Raw genomic sequence first — 23,525 nt, forward strand, 5'->3', positions numbered from 1 at the left:
TTACAAAATGAAAGTACTTCATGGTAATGCTTATTCATTAATGACAAATGCTTAATCTATAAAAACACATCTTAACCTCTTATAATGATTTGTTTGAGGAGAAAGTGAATAGGGCGCTGTACTCCAGTAAGAACACTAACAGCTCTGCATCGACACCAAGTCCAACTTAGGCTTTGTCTCCTCACTCTCAACAGTGTTTACTTGTTTTCACTCTTTACTTGTTTTGTTTCTGGTTCTTGCTATGGCTCTGTTCTCCTACCACCTTCCCACTCACCACTCAGCTGAGCTCAGCTCCAGTGCTGAACGAGGTCAGCCAAAGAATTCTACACGAAACAATGGAAAATATTTGGCTACTGCTTCCCCTGCTGCTGAACGTGCACCTCAGAAGATTGCACTGTTATAAGCAGCTGAGGGCATGATCCTGCTTATCAGACACTGATTTACAGCAAAAACACAAGGTTTAAATACAAGGAGCAGCCAACCAGTCTACTTAGTTCTGGTCTGCTATTCTAGTTTGTCAGAAAAAGCTATTAATGTGTCCTGATATAAATCTGCAGCTATATTATGTCCCCGTGTCCCTGAGGGCATTTAAAATAATTTAGGATAATAATTTAAGAAAACAGCATTTTCCAACTTCTGGGAATTTCAGGAAGGCTGTTTTTGAGGAAAGTCATGACACCTGGGTTTGTGAAGCTGAGCGTTTGACATCGGCATGTCTTCACATTTTCTCAACTTTATGACCTCGACTCCTACATTATGGTGTTCATCACCAGCTCTTGAGCATGCGGGCCGAAACACTCTTGCTGGCTTCAGCAAGAACACTTGGTCAGTAATAGATTAGTTCCAGCACCTAGGTTCTGAGAGAGGGCTTTTAGTCTACCCACTCAAGTATGGAGGCGCTTGTCTCACTATATATATATATATATATCGTTATCATTAATAATTATTATTATTATTATTTTATTTTTATTTTTTTTTTGACATTGTGTCTCGGACTGTAGGCAACAAGTGGGCTTCAAGAATGAGGTATTAAAACATTGCTCTCTTTCTGTCTCCATCTGTCCTCCAGGGCACTTGATACCATACCAGCCCAGCCCAGTGTAAATCAGAACTGGGGGTGTAAAACACAAGCAGATGGCTATTGCTTTTGAATGGCGTCTCTGTGCGATAGTAACTGTATCACTCTTAATTATGGGTGAAATGATCCATTCCTAGGGTGAGGATATAAATCAAGCTCTGTAAAACTCCCATTACTCTTTCTTTCTTGTTCTTCACTTCCCTCTCTGCCACAAAGTTTCTCGTTTACGATTTGCACATGAAAAAACAACTTTTGCCTTTTGCCCCCCCCCCCCACTCAGCAAGACTAATATTGACAGTGATGAAAGTGCCAATTATGATGGTTGGCTGTTTCCACCAGTGCATGCAGGGGAAGGTTTGTGTGTGTATGTGTATGTATGTATGCGTGCTGTGTGCTGGGGTTCAAGGCTTAGCCAGGGTGGGCATTGGTGTCATATCCCAGCTGGCCTACAGCAGTGCCTCCAGGGCAGAGCACTCACAGCAGGGTCCCTCCCGCAATAGGAAAGCAGTTACCCTGCACCGATCCTGTACCGCTAGCTGAAAGTCGAGCAGGCCTGTGACAGGGCCGGGGGCTTTAATGAGAGGCCAATGCCAGGAATGTACGTGTGCAGGTTTATTTTGTCAAGCACAGTGATCTGTTTTTCTGGGATCCCTATTATGCCTAATGAACACAAACACACGAACCAAGAAAGGACAGGATGCCTGGAAAACAAGGGTGGTTTCGCTTCACCTCTACTTTCTTTCCTTTTTCTCAATTTCCCTTGCTTTCCTCTTTTCTTCAGCCTCGGCTGCTGGGTTTATATATAACTGGTACTCCAGATTTGATTAGGTGGCTGATACACCAACACTGTGTTGTAACACGACCGACTCGAGCCCAGGACAAAAGCTTCCATGCAAAATGTGTGTTGCGTAAAACATTTGTACTTGTGTGGTACCCCACATCAATGGTCAGCAGCCAGGGCATGCGCCATGTGCTGTCTATTAGCATGAGACCTGTTATTGCTACTTCCTAGAAAGTATTTACAAGGAATTAGTTGTGGTTCTGTAACGGGTTGATTGGTACAGCCAATGGGAGAGGGTGTGGGGTGGGTGAAGGGGCAGTGAAAGTCAGATTTACGGAAGTGCCATCAGTGGAAGGACACTTAGAGGTCAGGATATTAGGCCTGATGGATTTGTTCAGAGGAAACTATGTGGCAGGTTAGTGGAGGAAAGGTTGAGGCAGGAATGTGTAGTGAGGGCTCTGGAATATTTTTTTGTCTCTGGGAGACTGTGTAATGTTTTGCATCATTTATTTATTTGTCGCTACAAACTTTCCTCTGATCGAAGTCCATTGTAAATATGTTAATTGAGGAAATTTAAAGTCCATAAACTTTTAGAATATAATAAAATGTACTAATTTGTTTGATCAACTAAAGCCCCTTTTCCACACATCATAACATCAGGACTTGCCAACGCTGGGTTTTTGTCAGCCAAAAAAAGCTTGCACCTTGCATTCACGTTGTTTTCTTTTTCTTTAATTTTGATGCAAAAGGTTTTAGGATTTTAGAAACTACATCCAGCAATGTTTTTTATTTATGACTTCAGCAATTGAATTTGAGGTTTATTTTGTTCCACAGGCTGAAATCAGTACAATGACCGGCAAATAGGTCCCGTAATATCTCTACTAAATCAAATGATTGTTGATATATTTCTTTGTCAAATGAATGGCAAATTGTTTGAGGATCATTTCAGTCTGGCTTTAGTAGCTAATTCTGCACAGTTTAAGAAAAGCACTGTTGTACTTCCTCTTGGGCACCAGGCCCAACCCTCTGAGAGGCTGATGGACGCCTGGCTGACCCACATGTTGTTGCAACACAGATCAGGTGCTGTGACTGACAGTCAGATACCTTCAAGAGAGCCACAACTCTGCATGTTTTCAACCTCAAACTCAAAAAATTGTTTTTCTCTGGGTTTGTCGTCACTGCCGAGCCAGCTTTCACCAAAGGATGTTTTCAGAAAACTGTGGGAATTTGATACAAGGGCAAATTAAAACAGATTTTCTTCTGCCCCCCGTGGAGGCAAAAAATGAGAAAAAGAAAGTTAAGAAAACAGAATGGAGACGGTGGTCACAGGGTCAGAAGCTTTCGTTTGCAAATATTATCCCTCTGAAGTTTTATTCAGTGCTGCTTCTATTCACTTTCTATCGCTCCATTATAAAATCAATGTTAACTCATAAGTGAAGCTCACACAACATTACTGATCTCCTTACAATAACTGCAACTGAACCCATTGCCTAACACTGTATTGACACAGCATCCTCACATGTGCAACACAACAAAAAGTGTGTGCTTATGTACAGTACAGAATATGGCCAGGAAAACAGCGTTGGGCCCGTTCAGAGAAATGTACAAACTGATGCTGATTAAAATTTAGAAAAAGTTCCATGTAAGGTAAACCTGAAAGAGGATTAATAGCATTGGAGAGAATTTTGAACAAGAGGTACAAGAAAATAAGAGAAATTGGAAAGATGGAAAAACCAACCAAAAAATGATTCAATTTGTATTCTGGGATCTTGGTGATTTTCTTTCTTTCTTCTTTTTCTTTTACCCTCGCCTCCTCTTGGTTTGTCTGGTGTTCACTGCTGTAGTGGATTACTTCAGAACCCTCTTTAAGGTTAGGATCAATATTAGATTCTGAATAAAAGTTGACATTGGGTATACTGTAAAGGCTAGTAAGTAAGTAAGCAAAGAGAAATGATGGTCCTTTACAACTTGGATATTACCTATGTTGTTTTGGCCATCACTTTTCCTGACATTCCTGACATCAAAGTAGTTTCTGAGATCTGGGGACACAGCAAGCTGGGCTACATTTATATATATATATATATATATATTTTCCACATCATCCCTGGAAGAATCTTGTTATATGATTTCAGAAATGCCTAAAATTACTAAAACCATTTCTTGATGTTAGTTGTATGTCAAGCTGCCTTTGTTTCTTCATCCGTTGGTTGCTTGCAGTGTAGGGAAATGTGAGTAGCAGCAATAACTGAATGCTATGCTTTCTTAAAACAATTTACTTTCTTAGAGTCAGGGTTCATGATTTGAATGACATTTGAATGTCTAGGGATCAGCAATAATGTTTATAACTTATTCACAATGTTGGCTTGGCTTTTAATGCACTCTACATTTCAGAAGAAATGGTGGCCTGGACAAAAAGTTGACCTCCTGATTGTCATGTATGAATCACATGTTGTTGATAACTGCAAAAGTCAGTCTGACAAATTGAAATCATCCTTCATTTATCAGGACCAAGTTCTCAGACGTACATAAGATTAACTGCATGTGTGTGTGCAAGTGCGTGCGTGAACGCAAACTATCCGCTGGTCAGCTTGTCTTAGTGGATTCTAGCCACAGAGACCCAGTTATGTCTCCTAGAGTCATCTGCTCCCAGTTAGCAACATCTTGAATGCTGTACTGCAGCATGCTCCCATGTCATAAAACACACTGCTCTTCTTTTCATGATATTCCTCTCTTTCTCTCGCGCTCTCTCTCTTTCTCTGTCTGTATGTCTGTCTACTTTTATCTGGCATTTGAGGTCGAAGATGTTTTTCTCACTTTTCTCTCCGTTCCTCAACCACGGAAAAAGCAGCACGCGTCCAGCTGCATCTTGGTCCGGACATGGAGTCGTTAAATAGTTTGAAAAATGAATGTCTCAATGGCATCATTCTTGTCTATGCCCCGTCTCTTTTTTATGTCTGCTTGTGAATGTGCGAAATATCTGAGGCGGCTGAGAACTTCATTGCTTTGAGCCTGCCGCTAAACAGTGTAGAACATCGTCGCTCAGAGTTTTCACCACTTTGCCCTGGAAAGCGTCGGCACTAAGATTAGTGGCCAGAGTTACTCCCCACATCCTCCCCCACCCTTCCACTTAGAGCCCCTGGTGAGCAATGGTCCACGGTGGGTGCTGGTTGCTTTTAATCATGGAGATGTATGGAGTCAGAGAATGGGGCTAATGACAATTAGTGCCTGTAACTACAAGTACTAGCCCTGAATGCGCTCAAATCAATCACCCAGTACTTAAGGGAGACACTCCTATTCATAACCATCCTCCTTGCAGTGTCTGTATTTTCTCTGTCCTGCTCAAAGGAGTAAATGATCAATTAAACTCTTAATCGCACATACTGCTCAACTGTATTTTGCTAATTATTCCGGGGTAAAACTAAGGTCTTTATGGTTTGACTGATAACACTTGCTTATTGTTTCTTTCCTCCAATCAATCGCTCTGTTTTCTCCTCTTTCTAGAGCCTTCTTGAGGTCCACGACATAGTTGCCCAGAAGAATTATGACCCTGAGCTACCTCCATTGCCTGAGGACATTGATGATGATGAGGACTCTGTGAAAATTATAAGACTGGTGAAAAACAAGGAGCCTCTTGTAAGTAGCTTTGTCAGTCATCTTGATATCATGTACGGATACGTTTTTTGCAGATCCCTGAAGGGTTTGGGGAAGTTCAAATTGCATTTTTGGTACATCCTGGGCACCTCAAGTGGTGTTAAAATGCCAACCATTGACCACAATATCCCTGGTTTGAGTCAGGCAATGCCAGGGACCTTTTGTTGCAGCTGTTCTGCATCTTTCTTCCATGCTCATCTTTCAGTAAATGTATAAAATATATATTCATCATCAAACGCTTTGTTATTTATGGTGAACATCTTTACATCATTAAATCCCTGTTATCTAGGCTTTGTTCCCTAATCTGTGAATTTCTGAAAAACTCTTGTATCAAAGCAGTTTCCATACCACAAATCAAGTCAATACCATGTATACTTTTGCTTTTGAGGTACTTGCCTGTGGGAATCCAACCCACAACCTTGAGGTTGTAAGCACACCAAAGCCAACCACAATTACCCTGCTCTTGGCCATGAGTATTTTTAGCCAGTCTAGGCTTGGTGTCTGCGAATGGCTTCCTTTTCTATCCTGGTCAGAGTTGCTGTCTTATTGTAACATGCTTCTCATGTCCCTACTCTTGAGACATCGTCCCAGACGTCAAAAAGGTACCAATGCGTCTAGACCCATGGCCCCAAATGCACGGCAGCGATGTCTTGGCCGGCGTTCTCATTTTCATTCCACCTCTCGACATCTTGGGTGTCTGAGTTGTTAGATGACTACCATACCATTCATTCCCCTGGTCTTTTCAGCTGGTGGGTCACATTTAGGAGTGGGCTTCTGTGTAACCCCACTAAACCTAACTGGTGCTGTTGTTGTTGCACTGCCTACTTTTTTTTTTTTAAGCTTTCTTGCATGACTATCCCCACTTGCCTTTGCTGTGAGTCCTCAATTTTGTTGACTGACCTCAGTGGTTTGCGACACAGAGGAACTTAAATGCTCGAGTCTGCAGTGGCCCGTGAAAGACCTCCATCTGTCATCAGAGCACTTTGTTGTGTCTTGAGGCCCTTCCCACTTTTGATCTGTGCTGGACATGGCCATTCTGGCCCCGGCTGCCTCTATTTTCACTTTGTGGTTTTCACCCTGACCACCATCTTGGCTCCAGGCCGGCACACTCCTCTGACCACACCCTGGGGGAAAGGAGAACACACCTAAGCCATTTTTGGATTCTTGCCCATTCCATGTTCTGTGGAGCTGCTGAATGCAATAATGTGGCTTGGAGGAATTCTGGTTCTTTCTCACAGCACACTTTGTCGCGGGCGCTTCCTGCTCAGGCATCCCATGAGCCTTATGTTGGATCGCATTGCCTGAAACCATAATGTGATTTACACCCGTCCCCACTCAGCTTTATCATCTAGCTAGTGTTATTCCATTACGTGACTTGAGGCTTTTTTTGTCTGAAGCGATTTGCCTCGTGAGTTCATCTGAAGCACACACATTTACAATGTGCGATATTGTGTATTATTCACAATAGTGAAGGTGTTAATTATGTAGAATATATTTTTGCAGTGAAGTAGTGGCCCAATTTTAGTTTTTAGGTGAAGGGTGACACCTGTTATTTATTTATTTGTTTATTTATTTATTTAACTTATTTATTACCCCCCAAAATGACTGTAAATAGGATAAATAGAAAAGGTGCTGCGCCTCCAATGTTTCGTTGGGGATCAACAGGAAGTCCGATTTTTAAGTAATCCTTCAATTTAAGACATCTGAATGGTTTTCTCAAAACAAAATATATTGTTACCATCACCAAAGATCCATACATAACAGCAAAAAAAAAAAAATAAAAAAAAAAATAAAAAATGACAACAACAGCAACAGTACACATGTTAATGCCACTGAATCTGTAATTGCAACTAATCTCACAGCAATGAGAAACTGAAAAGGTGAAATAACATACCACATACCGGAGCAACAGGAACTGTTCATTCTTACAGAAGGAGTCATTGCTGCCATTGTCATTGCTCTAACTGCCCAGCGGATGCCCAGGGCACAACTGCTGCCCATAATCTCCTGGGGCTATAATTTTGGCCTGACCATGATGCAGAAAACAGTATGATTCTGCTGAAGGGCATGGTTGTTTCTGTGTATGCATGAATTGAAAACAATGAATACTGAATGACTGCTGTTGTGGCACAGAGCCATCTCAGAAATTTCACGTGTGACAATTTTTATTTTTGCTAAGGATACAAAAGGACACAAAGAGGCGCCTTCTCACAATCACCTGAAAATATTATCCCATTTGTATTGGAACATGTTTTTTATCAGAGGCTATGGCTCCTCTCTGTCTTGTGGCCAGAAAGATTAATATGTCCAAAGAGGGTAAGACTTGCATTTATCAAGTACTTCCACAGGGAATGAAACAAATTGCTGTGGTAATAGAAACTTTCGGGAAGAAAGTGTGACTTCTACAGTGGCTGCTGTACACTGCTGTATATCTGGAGGCCTTTTTACACCAGATTTATGCCCCTGAATTTGTCTTTTTTGTTGCACATTAACCTTTCACTCCATGTCAGTGGGAAATGTTTTCAAAATAGCTTTGCAGCAGCCAGAAGTGACACCTGTGAACATACCTCACTCAGTGAACTCCACAGAGGTCTTGAGTCTTTTTTTCGTCTTATCTTTCTTTCTTTGCTTCAGTCAATCAACATTTTCTTGAGGTTTTGTCACTTTGACAATTGTTCTTTAAGGCCTAACATTGAAATGAAAGTCTTTGACAAAAAAAATTGATTCCACCAAAACTACTGTTTTCTCTCTAAATTTGCATAACAAAAAATGTTGATCTTACATGAAATGTGAAATGGCCCTAAATGTGTCTTTGGTGGGGGGGGGGGGGTGATTAAAAAAAAAAAAAAAAAAAAAAAAACTTAGGTTACTTTGTCATTTGTGAAGGGGAAATTTGGTGACCCTCAAATTAGAATGACTGCATTTACCTCTGGGACCTTGAAGATTGACAACCTGTAGATCTATAAAGGGAAACTGACCCTAATGAACAATTAGATTGTACATGAAGGAAACAGCCAACGGGTCAGATGCTCACAGTGAGGTCACAGCCCTTCCGCTCAGCAATAAAAACCCTCTTATTGTTCAGGTTCTTCATTCACTGCCGCACCAAATTGATTTGGATGTGCCCTTTAACTCGCAAATTCATATAATCAGCCTGAAATTTCCAAACTTGACATCATAACAGTGCTGCTGCACAATGTCTAATTTCCTTTCCTTCTCTCCTTTCTGTGCTCTTTTCTTTCTCTGTTTAAGTTTTTCCCTCAGTGTTAGTTTATCTCATTCTGGACAGTGCACTGCCAGGGCTCTAGTTAGCATGTGACTCATCCATTAAGTTAAGTATGATTAGTTGAGTGGTTTTTATTCAGTAGCTCTGATTAATTGCCATTTTTTCTTAAGAGAGTGACTTCATGCTACATTTCCGTGAAACAGTCAAAAATCTTTCAGGATGACTTCCTTGTTCCACTTCTTTTGGTTGTTTGTGTTGCTTTCTCAATCTGACCGATTTAGTAGCTCAGGTGTCAGGGCAATATTATAGTTGTGTTTGGAGAGCAGTGTAAACATGCGTGTATGCAGGAACTCAGCCATGTCCTCTTATTGAAAAAGAGTGTGATTTTGGATAAGGCTGCAGGAGAGTTGTGGTGGGGGTACTAATAAGGTTGCATGAGGTCAGGGCTGAGTACGTGGCAGTGGAGCCGATATGCTGGTGAAGTTTCCACCTAAAGCAATCTTAAAACGTAATTTAAGTGTCATATTTGACTATTTGTAATCATCAGTGTGTGAATTTCTGATTAAAGAACTTGCTCACATTTCTTTGCTGTGGAGGATCTGTTATGTCATCCCGAAGCATCCTGGAAAATCCACAACACTCATACACAAAAAATATGTTAAGTAACACTGAAAAACAAAAAAATACTTTGAAGGAGCAGAGGCGGATACACCGCAGCTGCTCAGGGTGACCGTTGGTATGATGTGAGAACATTTGAGGTTGACAAGCCCGCTGTGGTCGGCTCTGTTCCTTGCATTTGGATGTTCCTGCAGCCTTGTGACGCAGATTTTAATAGCAGACTTGGGCATTGCTCACCACTGTGTTGTGCCCTACAGTTTTGTTGTTCGTTTTGGACATAACTTGTCAGCTCTTGCTGGATGCCACTCAGTCGTGCTGGACCTCATCACTGTCAGAGCCCTATTCATTCACTTCTCCCGCTCAGCTCATCTATAGTCGTCATCTTAGTAATACCCCATCTTCCACTCTCTCTGAGCCTTTCATACTCCCACTCTTAAATTCATCTGGTTTTGCTATCAAGCCTGTATCCTCTGATCTCTTTTGTCCATTAAAATTTTTGTTAACACATTATTTGAGCTGATGTAAAGGTTACAATTTAATTATAATGCCTTTCACTGTCTTGTGAGGCCCCACGCTGCCCACATAGACACCTGTTGTTAAGAAATACTAATGTATTTTAACCACATGTATTACACATTGCTGTTGTGCTCTTGTGTGTTATTAGAACAAAGTGACACTCCATCCATCCTTCTTGCTTGATTGTTCCTTCCCAGGTTGTTAAGCATCATTAGCAGCCCTGATCCCACTGCTGCCAGGAATGTGACAGGGTCAATAGAGGCTCTATCGCTCTCCTCCCTCTCTTCTCTTTTTTTCTATGCTCTGCGTTGTTGCACAGTGTTGGTTTTTCCATCATGACTGGGTGTCACTGAGTGTAGCAAAATGGAAATGCCAAATCCCAAAAGGTCCATGCCTTCCATTTTGCAGTGCCAGCCCTCATAGCGCCCTGCCTGGGATTCGTAAGCACCGATCAATAAGTATACTGCCACTGGGCCCAGGCCACCCAACTGCTCCTGCCACGAGATACCAGTGGATCAGCTGGACTTCTCATTATAGACCTAAAAATAGCACTGTTTCAACTTCAGAGTTATAGAAATCATTGCACACAAGAATATGGATGACATGTCCAGCATTATTATTGTAAAAGCTCCAGCTGTGTGATTGATGCTGGCAGATTTTCTTTACTTAATAAGGTACTTAATAATTGCAATGAGACAGGAAAGTCTTGTGATCGATTCAGCTTGTGACGAACTCAGTTTTCCATGAATGGTCGTGGTTGGAATGAACTATTGGCAGTTTTACATGCCATGCTTTTCTCATCTGCAGCAGACAGGCCTCTTCTTCTCTCTGACACAATTAGGACAGTTGGATGATGGCAGCTCTCATTCCATTTGTCTGCAAGCCCTCACAAACACATTCATTCATTTAGAGTTGATGTCAGTGCTCTAAAGTCTAAATCACGAACATTACTGTATGCTAAAACTATACAAATGCAGGCATGGATGTAGTTTGAGTAACTCTGAAAACCACAGAAAGGAGTTCTTAATTGAGAAAGTTATCAGAGGATGCAACCAAAAAAAAAAAAAAAGACTTCTTCGTCTGTTGTCTGTTTACATCAGAATGTGGAGAGCAAGGGGAAAGTAATGACACTGACTGGAAATTAATGGAGCAGCTAATGAGATTAGAGCAGACAGCACACATGTTAGTGTTTTATAGATAGACCCGCATGCTTTAAAAGCAATACGTCTGTCACTTGATGGATTAGGCCGTGGTGTCTTGGGAGCGCTGTAAAGGAAGATGGAGCACCATGTTTCAAAAGCACACAGACAAGCAGAGAGCAGCGCTTTTGTTGACTGGCTCACTTTTGTCATGATGTATAACCAGCACCAGGTTCAACTGCAAGTGTGTGTGAGTGCGGAACTGATTTATCTGCCTGTGTGTGTGTGTGTGTGTGTGCGCGCGCGCGCGCGCACCTACCTATATGTATATGCATATTTTAGTTGAGTTTGATTTTATTTCTTTTGCATCATGTCTATTTTATCTGTATGTATATAGTAGAGTACAGCTCTATTACCTGAATGCTTTAAAATAATTATGGAAAATAACAAAGGAATATTAAAAATGTAATATTCAACACAATCAAACACCAATCAACTGACTGACGATAGAATTAAAAAATATTGTACAATTTGATGCAAAGTACAACGCAATTACATCAACAAAGGGAGACAAATATTACAATGTCTTTTTCAAAGTTTATCAGGGATCAAGCACATTTTACATACTTCACCTTCTTAAGTACTGTACCACACTCTGAAGTGTTAATGTACTGCAGGGAGTGTGAAGAAAATTCCCAGTATTTACACAAGTAAATTGTAGATAACTATAAGGGTCGCAGCTTTCTTAAAAGGTTTTTACTTTTAGGATTACTAGTTATTTTAATACTAATACTTTATTTCTCAAGGCAGAGCCACTATGTTTTGAAAAGTAGCCTAAATTGCGTAAATACAATGTGATTGACGGCTGGACCAAATAGAATCAATCTAAAATATTCTGTGATACACATATGATGTTTACTTTGTGCAGAAATTTAGCAGGATTTATTGTTTTTTTCCACTGAAGAGCTCAAGTGTTCAGTTAAAGGATTAGAGTTCCAGTGTATATATCAACTTGACACACAATAGAGATAATTCGTAAACGTCTATATTATCACCAAGTATAGAGCCAAAGTTACTTCAAATCTTCAAGCAGGGAATAGATGGATCTTTTAAACGGTTCCTCTTACGGCCAAGAAATACTGACTGAGAGGATGATGTAATTTTATATGCCTTTTACTGGATTTTAGATATCAAGTGAGAAAAATGTATTTAAGTTTTGATTAAGCTTTTTGGACATTTGATGTATGGGACTGCACTCTCCTCCATTGAGGCAGAATGAAAAAAAAAAAAATGTGCATGGCACAATTTAATTTAATTTCCGTTAATAATAAGTCTGGGAATCCTGGATTAGCTTCTACAGCTTGATGCTGTATGTAATGTATGGAAGATTAAATTCTGCATTAAGTTAGATGACGTTTGTTCAAATAAAAGATTGAATATGTAAAATTTAGATTTCATAAGAATTTTTATGGAAATGTATCTCTACACTACAATATTAATAATATTAATATTGATATCGTCCCATGAAGCAGACATGGAAAAGCCCCTGTATTTGCCCTTGTACAGCACTCTGCGGCTTTTACACAGCTCTTGCAGCCTGTTGAGTTGTGAATGTGAAAACATGAACAGCTTCCAAAGCCACATCTGAGGAATTCCCAGATCCTAATCTCAAGGCACTCTTAAATAAAACGTCTTCCTCTCATCTTGTGGAATCATAAAAGTGGACACACATCCCAATACCACTGCTCACTTTAGTGGAGAGCCAGCAAGTCGAGGGGCTGAATGTGGGCATTGTTGCCCACTGGGCCAGGCGCTCTTCAGCAGCCCTGCTTCTCATCCTCGTTGGAAATGAAAAGTGGCACGTAAAAGTGCTGTTTTCTTTGCTCGGGATAAAGACAGGGAAAACCCTAAACCATCCCAGAGCAAGAGATAGACCTCTCTCCATAACACAATTGTCTCTTTGTGTGCATCTGCACAGCTCATGCCGGGCTCTCAGACAAGAAACACACACACATACAGTACATAATGACTAAATATCTGGCACTGTCCAGCTCATAGCAAGGAGACGACGATTCCACTCTGTCTACATGGTGATTCATGTGGACAGTATGGGAACAAATACACATATTTGGTGACATAGCTGCGAATTTACACACAGATTCACACACTCAAATTCGCCGGCACATGTCTGAAGTACCAAGGTGGCCCGCTAACTGTGTTTTCATAGCAACACCGTAATGACTTGTTCTAAAATTAAGGTTTGAAGAGGCAGATGAGGAAAATGAAAGAAGGAGCAAAGAAAGACAAATGAAGGTATGCCCTCCCATCAGAGGGCCTTTTGCATTACACTACCTGGCAGCTTCTCCTGGAATTCCTCCTGCTTGCCATAATTATCATAATAATGACCCGCAATTTTCCTTTTTCCTCAGTATACTTGTTAATTACGACTGGTAGGTCAAGACCGAGGTTAAGGAAATAAAAAGGGAAACCAGATCCCGGTTTAGTCTGAGAGGCAGACGAAGTATGAGGGGGAAAGGGTAGGGTGGGAGGAGTAGCTTTTATTAGTTGCAATCACAAGTGATTTAATAAAACAGGTGGAAAGGCGTGTAACGGGTCATCCAAAGGGGACTGGCCTGCAGCGACAGCTCTATTGCATCAGCGAGAAAAATCATTTGACATAAAAACTCAAGTGCTTTTGAATTGCTCTCCGGCGTCTTGCTGTTTTTTCTTCTTCCTCGCAACAATAGTATAGATTTTCGTCTGGGTTCCTGCTAATTCTTTATAGTCCTGTATTAATCTTTATATGTGACCATAACACTAAATGGATTTTCTGATCATAAGTGAATGCGCTAATATTACATGATTTTATTTCTGAGCAGCAGTGGCGTGTGTAGCATTTGAGAAAGTATGTAAGAACTCATAAATATGCTGGGCTCAGAGTGTGGAACGGTCATGAGCATTATGTGTGGGGGGCTCTATGCCATCTCAGTGAGGTAAGATGAAATGACACACTCCAACACCAGATATGATTGGAGGTAATTGTATTTTAATGTCCAGGAGGCCCATTCCCACTTAGTATTTGGTTTTTCCATGGTCGACATCTGGTGCAAAGAATGCCAGCATGTGTTTCCACTACACTTGTATTTATACCTCTAAACACAGCAGTCAACACAGCAGTCGGCAGGAGTTTATTGTCGCCGTTACACTTTTGCTGTTAAGTGACATTATGTCAAAACACATCGGCCTTTCTGCCTGGGCAACTCTTGTTTGTTATCCCTTGTCGCTCTGAATTTGAAGGGAGAAATAATGTTTGTCAAATGCTACAGAGTTCAGTTTGGTTCACCAGGCGATGTTTTGAGTGGTTGTTACAGGCCAAGAGCTGTGTGTTTGAAATGGAGCGACGTGCTTCTTTTCCCAGGTGGGTTTAGGAGGAGGGTAGTGGTTTTAGTTGTAGCCATGGCTCAGGTAAAGAGGCCTATCCTATGATCACTCTTACTAGACAGGCCATACATTGACTGCCTTACACCCTGAGACTTCTGATGATCCAGGCCAAGACAGCCAGCCAGCCATCCAGCCAGCCTTCTCGTCATCCATACAGCCAAAGCACAAGCCAGCCAGCTTCCATCATGTCATCCAGCCATCCATCCAGCCCATCAGCCAGAGGGCATTCTGATTGCCCCATAAAGGCTTAGCTTTCCAGAACCTCATTAAATCCAAACTAACATAATGAGACATCCAACATACAACTTGCCTTATTTCTTTATCTGCTGAAGTTTCATGGCACTACTGTTCACTGACAGTTCCCTGGACAGTCGTGCCTCCATTCCATTCCCTCTAATAAACACACTCTCTCATGCAGGAGCAGGATCCAAATTTCAGTCCCTATTCCCCCCTTTTTTCCCCTCTATATATGAGGTGTGAGCCATTTGTCATCACATACTTAATGTGGTTGCCATGTCGGCATGTGTGCTCCAATGCATTTGCTGGGAGGGGCGATGGCTTGATATGGACAAGCGTCACTCTGGTTCTCCTCATCAGACAGCAGAGAATAACGCGGCTGCCTTCAGGCCAGCCCAACAATAACAATCGGAGGCATTTGTGTGTTAGAAATTGAGGAATCGAGCTAAGAGCAGTGGCTGCATATGGAGCTGATCACGTTAGAATTGGAGGCTCCGGATCACCTTACTGATGACTAATTGACCGCAGCTAGAAGGCCCTCTTCAGCCCAAGATGAACCCCCTCTCATTTCTATTTTTACTGTGTATTTTTGTACCACTCAGTGTGTAATTTCTAGAGCAACCTCCTCTTTTATGCTCATCTAAAGCATCATAGTTGACAGTCCCACACAACATTTTTAAAACAAAGAAGGTTTTTACCGACTTGTGCACAATTCTCTTTTTCCATACTAATAGTGGAGTTGAGTCACTTGATGGTTAAGTGGCGCCTTGTTTCTAATTGCTAACATAGCATAGCCCATTCATCAGGTTTATCGACTGTCCAGCATCAATCATGTAGTCTTTTGAGGTTTCTCCCAGGCCTGACTTGAGGTAGAAGCCCATGGCTGTACACACATAAACACGCTTGCATGCACTCAAAAAGCCACCTACACATGCTGTCAGTCATGCATGTATGCTTTGACAGACATAGACGCGCTCCATTCTGCCTTTCTGCACTGTTTCCATGCGCGAGAAAAAAAGTTTGAAATGGCTTCCATGTGCAAGTAGGCGTTGAAGGTTTGGTACGAACCTTTTGCTAATGCTTAGCTGCTACACCAGGAAGCCCACCTTGGTGCTTCAGGCTCTTTACCTACCTTGTTTCTTCCTTATGTACACCCCCTACACACACACACACACACACACACACATACATTAACCAGCTTATTTAGGTTTGAGCCTGAATGTTTATGTATTTGTTTAATGGCACAGGGACTCATTAGTGGTCATGCAAGGCTGAATGCTGATGATAGCACCCATAGGGTATCAAGGCAAAGGGGAAGGTGATGCTGAGTTCAGGAGGTCCCCCCCCCTCCCCACACCACCAAGCCCCACTTCCGTTTCCAGCTGCCAGGGCATTCGTCAGGCCTCCAGGAGAAGCTGTTACACCCCTCAAGAATTGAGAGTATGAAGGTGAACTGTAGATTGCAATGAAGTGGAAAGGGAAGTGAGGTGCACACAAAATAATCAAGGATCGGGAAAAATGGGGTTGGGCAGAGCTTGGGGAAGAAGAAAGAAAAATGAGCATATGAGAGATTCTTAAGTTTTAAATATGTTTCAGAAAAAGTGCCACGCAAATGTCTCCACATATGCACAGCCTGGAATTTAAGCCTTGAGAAACTAACACAACTAAATTTGGCTGTATGAAATCCAGTTACTGTAAAACCACAGAAGTATAGACGTGAGCTGTTTCATTGCCTTATGGGGACCATACACACCGGGGTGCAAGGCCTTATTCCACTATGTCGTTCAACTACACTTTACTGTCCGTCTGAGCTGGGTGTGAAAATGGAGTGGACAAGAAAAACCTAGTCTGAAGGTAGTGATTTTTCTATGTCCTTTTTGTAGCATGTTTATACTCCTACATATGTGGATGCACAAAGTGTATTCACTTTATATATATATATATATATATAGCAGAGTTACTTAGATTTTATGTTTGTTTTTTTTTTCTGTATATGTGTATATAGTATATGTATATGAGAGAGAGAGAGAGAGAATGTTAACTCTATGAGTTGTTTCTTAATTTTTTCTCACATCCTCTCATCTGTCATCATTATGGCTAGATTTATATTTCCATATTATTCATTTAGTCACCAAATCACTTACTCAGCCACACTCACTTTCAGACCGAACCCCCACCCATGTATCTACTGTCCACCTCTTTCATCTCCCTTCCAGTCAGTTCATCAGTCTGGATTCTCCCCCTCTGGTCTTCCACTCACCCTCAGGTTTGGCTCATTCGTGTTGCCGCTGGAGCACTTTGGCCTCCCTCAGCTCTTCTTATCACACAGAGCTCATTTGGCTACCGTACCAGTGCTGAGTTCAGACCAGGGCTGGCCAGATTATGAAGGGAGGTTCCCACTCCCCTCATAAATCCCCCAGCTCCTTTAATGCTGGCTTGGCTTGCCTACATGGGGCTGTTAGGTTTGAGGGCAGTAGGTCAGATGAGAATCTTCAAATAAGTCCTACTAGAGAGTCAGTGAGGTGTATAAGGAAAATGAGTTTGGGCAAATGTGATCACTGATGCCTGTGTTTGTTGTGTGGAGGTTTGAATATGGGAATGTAATGGTCTACCCAATTCCCAGGGATCTGGGTTCATGACCCCATCCTCTTTGTGTTTGCACACTAAATGCTTTGCTCTATAATCACCATTGCCACTTGCAGTAAAAGTCATAAAAGTGGTGTTTCTAAACGGCATCAGGATTTCAACATGTGATTTAAGCCATATGTGTCAAAACACCATTTATATCTACACACCATATGTGAGCAGATTCCATAGATAGCCACGGACATGTGGTGCAGAGTTTGTGCAGCCCATTGTTGAGTCCAAGGCTGCCACTCTGCTGTTTTAGCCTTTAAACTGCCACCAGCCACCAAAGATCCCAGGGGACACAATAAAAACATCCATCACAGTACTGGCAATCCGCCAGCTCAAAGACAGACAGACAAAAAGAGAAAAGAGACCACATGTCCACATGTCTGAATATTCCTGTGAGATTTCCTACAAACTCCCCATCTCACCTTGTTGTCTGTCACAGTCTGCCTCTTTCCCCTCAGCATGCTATTCTTTAAAACACATACAAAAAGGCCTCTCTCTCTGTCTGGGGGCTATTGCATCACAGACAGCTGCTTTAAGTCACACTAGTAGAATATATTTGACCTTGACACAAGCGTCTGACAGTGCCTGGCCCTCTCACTGACCTGCTCCTCTGATTTTCCTCCTTCTGCAACCTCTCAAATCTCTTTAATTATCCTAATTATTCTATTAGGTACACAACTCTCTGCAGACACTACCGTTGTCTCATCCTGATTTTTTTCTCCCATTTCCATCTCTACACCCACCACGAAGGCCTTGAGGAAACCATTATCTCAGAGGAAAACCATTAAATGGGAATAGGTCACGACAATAACCAAGATGACACACTAATGGATCGGAGAAGTGGCAAAAAACAGAGGTTCCTTTGGTCTTTGTTTTCACATCTCCTTTTGTGCTTCCCATCGATGGAAGCAGCAAGAACTACTTTCGAGCCTGTCATCCGAAGGCAAACGGGAAAATATTGCAAACCAAAAGGCCATGCTGTTGCACTGCAGTGGTTGACAATAGGTTCAGACAGCTGAAATAAAGCATGGCTGGTGAGCAGAATGGGGAAGTATCCTACACTGGTCTTTTTTTTTTTTTTTGCAAGCGAAAAGAGAAATAAAAACAATATTTAAGGTTGATGGGAATAGCAGCAAGGGAAGTATGGAAGGATGAGTTGTAGCTGCTCTCTGTGTTGACTAGACGACATATCTGGTTCAGGTCATCAGGCGCAAGTGAAGATGACACTCACGCAAAGATGTAGTTTGGGCTTCAATCCCAGTTTGGCTGGTTTTTGTAGGAGGGGCTGTGATAGGTTGCACATATTAAGCCTATAGTGTTCTGTTTTCTTATTTTTGGGGGGAAGAAGGGAAGATGCTTTTTTTGTGGTAGATGCAATAAATTTCCTTTAGGATTAATAAAGTATCTATCAATCTATCTGCAACACTGCTGAAAACTATCATTTGAAATAAGGAAGGTGAAACAATGTCTTTCTTGTGTGTTTTCTCTGTCTGACAAACCAACCTCATAAAAGGAAACAAGTTTTAGCTACTGCGCTTGTCTGTTTTGAGTCTATCAGAGTGTTCATCACAGCAAAGCCTGGCCCAGCAGTTTTTGATCATCTAATTTTAAAGATCCTACAATATCTGAAGAATTACCCAATTAGCTATTGTGTAGAGATAGAGAATGTACCACCACCTGAAAACTTAACCATTTTATGCTTGTTTAGAGTGAAGGAAAGCATTTGTTTTTTTTGTAAAATTGCTTTTTTTCATGCTATTTTGGGCTTTTATTCAAAAACTGCTGACTGAAAGTTACTGTTGTTCTGATACAGTTCTGTTGAATAGTAGTCATAAAATGTATGATATGATAATATGAACAAATAATCTATAAATCGATCCAATGTAGACTGTCTGTGGGTCACAGCACCACACATGAATTGAAACATAATTCATTTGTTAAATTAGCCTTTGATTACAGTCTAGTCACTATCTAATGAATTTGGAAAAAATGGGCCTTAACCTCTTTTAACATGGGGTTTTAACTCTCCTCTTTTGTTCCTCTGTAGGGAGCAACAATTAGGCGTGATGAACACACTGGAGCCATCCTCGTGGCCCGAATCATGAGAGGAGGGGCAGCTGACAGAAGCGGTAACTTCCAATGCCTTTTTTACAGTCCAGTGTGTATGTGTTTTTGTTTCCTTTTTGTTTCCAGCCATGGAGACCAGAATCAGATGTAAAAACAAACTAGAGCACAGCTAGCTCATGTTCAATGTGCAGTAGAGAAAGGGTGTATGCAGGGGATTATCTTCACCTGAATTTGTTAGTTATGTCCTACACATTTCTACTCTGCAAACATGAACAAGTGACAAGTGTATTGAGGAGCTCTGCTATGTTGTCCACATGTTTTCTCTTTGATTCTGCATTGATTGGGTCCAGTCAGTTTTTCAGCTTTGCCACAGTGAAGCCAAAGGAAAATTCCCATGTGTCAACAATAATGTTTTGCTTCTTCTCCAACCTCAAATGCTGCCGTGACCAAACATTAATCTGACATACTGTACACATACCTAGGCTCTGTGAGCGCCGGACATTCACACAGTAGCTCACTTGTATTAGGACGTTAGAGTAACAGGAACATCAGGGCTGTTATAGATATGATATATTTTTTTGCTTTTGTGTGGCAGGACTGATTCATGTTGGGGATGAACTGAAGGAGGTCAATGGAATCCCTGTGGATGACAAGAAACCAGAAGAAATTATTCGTATTTTGGTAAACTTCATATTTACAATCCAGTGTGTCTGTGTTTTTGTGTGTCCGAACATGTGCATGTGCTTCCAAGGGTCTCTCATGTTTAAGCCTCATTCCCTCAACAACATAACACCCCTAGATTGGCAAAAACTTCCCCTAACTCATCCAGGTCCTCGTGGCTCCCATCGCTGCATTACATACCAATACCTTGGCTTTTCTCTGTCTTTCTTTCCTGGCCCTTACACCGCATGCATTGAGCCGTGCGGTCCCTGTAGATGAGACTGATGCTGTTCATCTCAACAGAGTCTGCTGGAGGCCTCAAATGAGATCTGTTGTTGGCTAGGACTCCAGAAGGGACAATGGAGAGAAAAGAGAGAGCCTCTTAAACTTTGGAGGCCTTCTCAGACACAAAGGCAAATGGTAGCTGTCAACACTCCCCCTTTAACCCCCCCAACGGCCCTTGCTGTATCCCCATCAAGCATTTACCTGATCCTAATAACCCTTCCACTGCTGAAAAATCTAACTGTGCTTTGCATCTTGGGACTTTCATTGAATTAGGTGCTCTGTGAAATATTTTGTGGGGGAGATGACTGCTATTTCTGCCCCCTCTGCCTCTGACTAGTCCATTGTATCTATTTTGTCTTTCTGAATTTTCAGGTCCAGTCTCAAGGAGCCATTACCTTTAAAGTTGTTCCCAGCCTCAAGGAGGAGGCACCAACCAAGGAGGCGAAGGTAGGTCCTGTGCTGGCTTAATCATTAAGTTGATTGTGTTACACTCATTGACTCAAAAAACAGAGTGAACTCCTTTGCTCCAACATGACACCACTTTGTTGGATATAGAACACTGTTTTTTAGCTACAGTGAGGAAATGATGCATGTATAAGGAAACTGGAGAGTTTTATAATGGTAATGAGAAGGGGAAATACAGTAACCAGGTTCTGTGCAGGACCAGGGCACGTTACTGAAATGCTTTGAAACTAGTGTAGAACCGTACCTGAGTTTTGGTAGTAATATCCAACCAATACACCTGGCGTACAGTATCTCACACGTTTCATTCAAATCTAAAGCCCCCTCATAAGAGACCAAAATACTTCACATATTCAAGTGCTTATTCAGCGGTTTCAAATAGTTTTAACCCATATCCTCATGGCTATTTACAGCACACTGCAGTCATGTTTAATGATTATTTAATGATTATGTAATGATCATTTTTTGCTTTTTTATTTTTTTAGCAAATACACTGATGTTGATCTGACCACATCTCCATTATTTGAAGCATATCATCCTAGCTTAGTGACACTTTGACAGCACAAGTGCTGTGAATGAGTGGTGAGAGGGATCTTAAAGCTCCCATATTTTATACCTTTTTGTCATTTATCTGAATTATTGCTATCCATATAAGGGATATTTGTTGTTTTAAGAGCCCAAAACCATTTCAATGCTGTTTTACATCTTCAATTTCAAGCTTCTTTCTGGAGTTTTAGCAACCAGAGGAAGCTCTAGTAATCAGAAGCGAGGCACTGTGATTTCATAAAAACATAGCAGATTTCACATAAACACTGAAGATTCGAGATGAAATGGTGAATCCAGGTAGGACTTGGAATATGTGTGTTGTGACATTAAAGGTCCTGACAGCTGTTTTAAGGATCAGAGCTCTTTTATATACATTTACAGTATTAATATAGACCCTAGACTTGATTCATAATCAAAGAAGACATGGAAATCTAAATCTAAACTTATAATATAGGAACATTATAAGATTGATCGGTTCAGTAAATTGCAGCAGACAACAGTAATAAACTGAATGTAACAATGGTGTGCACTTCAAGAGCATTGACTCAAAGTACTACAACTTTTTTTTCTTTGGGAAAAGGCACATAAGAAACTACTACAATAAAGTGCAGTAGTAAACAGTACCTTGTAACCATCCATTTTCATGGTGGTTTAACCGTCACCCACTGCGGTGTTGATACACCATTTATCATGTGCTCATCTATCAGTAACAGACAGAAGCTGGATCCACTCCTTGGTTTGAAACTCCAAGGTTGAAGGCAGTTAATCATCATTCAGCCCACCCTGCATGTGTAGCAGAGGTGCTGAGGGCAGGGTAGGCCACTTACATCCTTTGTCATTGTGTAACAGTTGATTCCGTCTGGCTGCTTAAGGGGCCCATCTGAAAAATAGTTTGCCAGCTCCAAACTCTCAGCCACTCCTTCATGAAAATGGTCTGTCCTCTTCACATCAGGTGGTGCAGATGCATCAAAAGGCGGCTCAATGGTTGAACATGCACAGGCCAAAGGAAAAGGCTTAGCCAAGGGAGGAAATGTAGCAGATCTGGGTGTGTAGATGTATGAGAATTCTGCTGGAGGGCTTAGCAGCCAAAACGGCAGTTATGGCCCAAACAAAACATCTCTGTCTGAAACATAATTTCACTACATGGCACAAAGCACCCTTTAAATCAATGGGACATCTAACACTTTTATCTCACCCTCCCTCTCCCACATTTTCCTTTTGTCACACATGCACACTTTCTTTCCCTTGCTTTTTCTTCTTTCCACATGTACTGAGGTGTCTTATGAGTGATTACTCTTCATGACAGAACTCAGTTTGGACAAAGAAGAGGCAAGGTGCTTTAGTTGCAGCTTACCGCCCACAACAGGAAAACATGTTGCATATTTTTCCATTTATAAGGACCAAGCGTCCTTGTGTTGATGACGTGTGTCCCACCCTCACTGCCAAAGCAAATTACAGCAACCCCTTAAAGAAAGAAAACAACCTTTATCCAGTGTTCGTTTGTTCCTTAGCGTGGAAAGATCAATGATTTTAGCTTGTTTAGAATTAGAGCGAGAGAGTCTGTGTTAAAATAGAGCACATTCAGTTGGAGGCTCTTCCCCAGGAAATGTTCACTCTCACCACCCTTGGAAGATGGTGGCTGGGCTTAGTGCATTCTAAGATTTGACAGAATGTCATGAAGAGGCTAACTTGGCCTGCAGCTGTTTTAAGTTTTAAGTTCTGATTACTTTGACCTTTTAAGAGGAATCTGCCTGAGCATCGGTGAGACAGCTTCTGTGTTTGCTGTGATGTCTAGGAGTTCACACTCAATGAACTGAAGGAAAAGGTAATTCACAGTGAACCATTACTTTTTCCTTTTGTGCCCTCAATTCAGCTCTCTGTTTTCTTCTCTCCCCCTTTCTCTGCTGTCTAACCAGGTGTTTGTGAAAGCTCTTTTTGACTATGATCCTAAAGAAGACAAAGCCATCCCATGTAAAGAGGCAGGGCTTGCCTTCAAGAAGGGTTCCATCCTTCAAGTCATGATCCAAGATGATGCAACCTGGTGGCAGGCCAAACTTGAGGGCGACGCTAACCCTCGTGCAGGTTTAATCCCATCCAAACAGTTCCAGGAGAGGTAAGAAACCACCACGCCTACCCCAACCTGCCATTGCCTATTATTAAGGCTGAACCCAAGTGTCTTTA

The 23,525-nt window shown here is 41.6% G+C and overlaps 1 protein-coding gene across 1 annotated transcript in view; it reads left to right on the forward strand.

Annotated features, from left to right (window-relative positions):
- The window catches only part of mpp7a (MAGUK p55 scaffold protein 7a), a 123,794-nt gene that overhangs the window by 63,537 nt on the left and 36,732 nt on the right, over nucleotides 1-23,525 (forward strand). Inside the window, exons 6-10 of the mRNA XM_029529597.1 lie at nucleotides 5,361-5,492; nucleotides 19,372-19,453; nucleotides 19,987-20,072; nucleotides 20,709-20,783; nucleotides 23,261-23,457. Coding sequence (XP_029385457.1) covers nucleotides 5,361-5,492; nucleotides 19,372-19,453; nucleotides 19,987-20,072; nucleotides 20,709-20,783; nucleotides 23,261-23,457 — 572 coding nt within the window. The remainder of the gene's footprint in view (nucleotides 1-5,360; nucleotides 5,493-19,371; nucleotides 19,454-19,986; nucleotides 20,073-20,708; nucleotides 20,784-23,260; nucleotides 23,458-23,525) is intronic.

Source organism: Echeneis naucrates, chromosome 20, assembly GCF_900963305.1.
Source record: "Echeneis naucrates chromosome 20, fEcheNa1.1, whole genome shotgun sequence".
NCBI classification, from domain to species: domain Eukaryota; kingdom Metazoa; phylum Chordata; class Actinopteri; order Carangiformes; family Echeneidae; genus Echeneis; species Echeneis naucrates.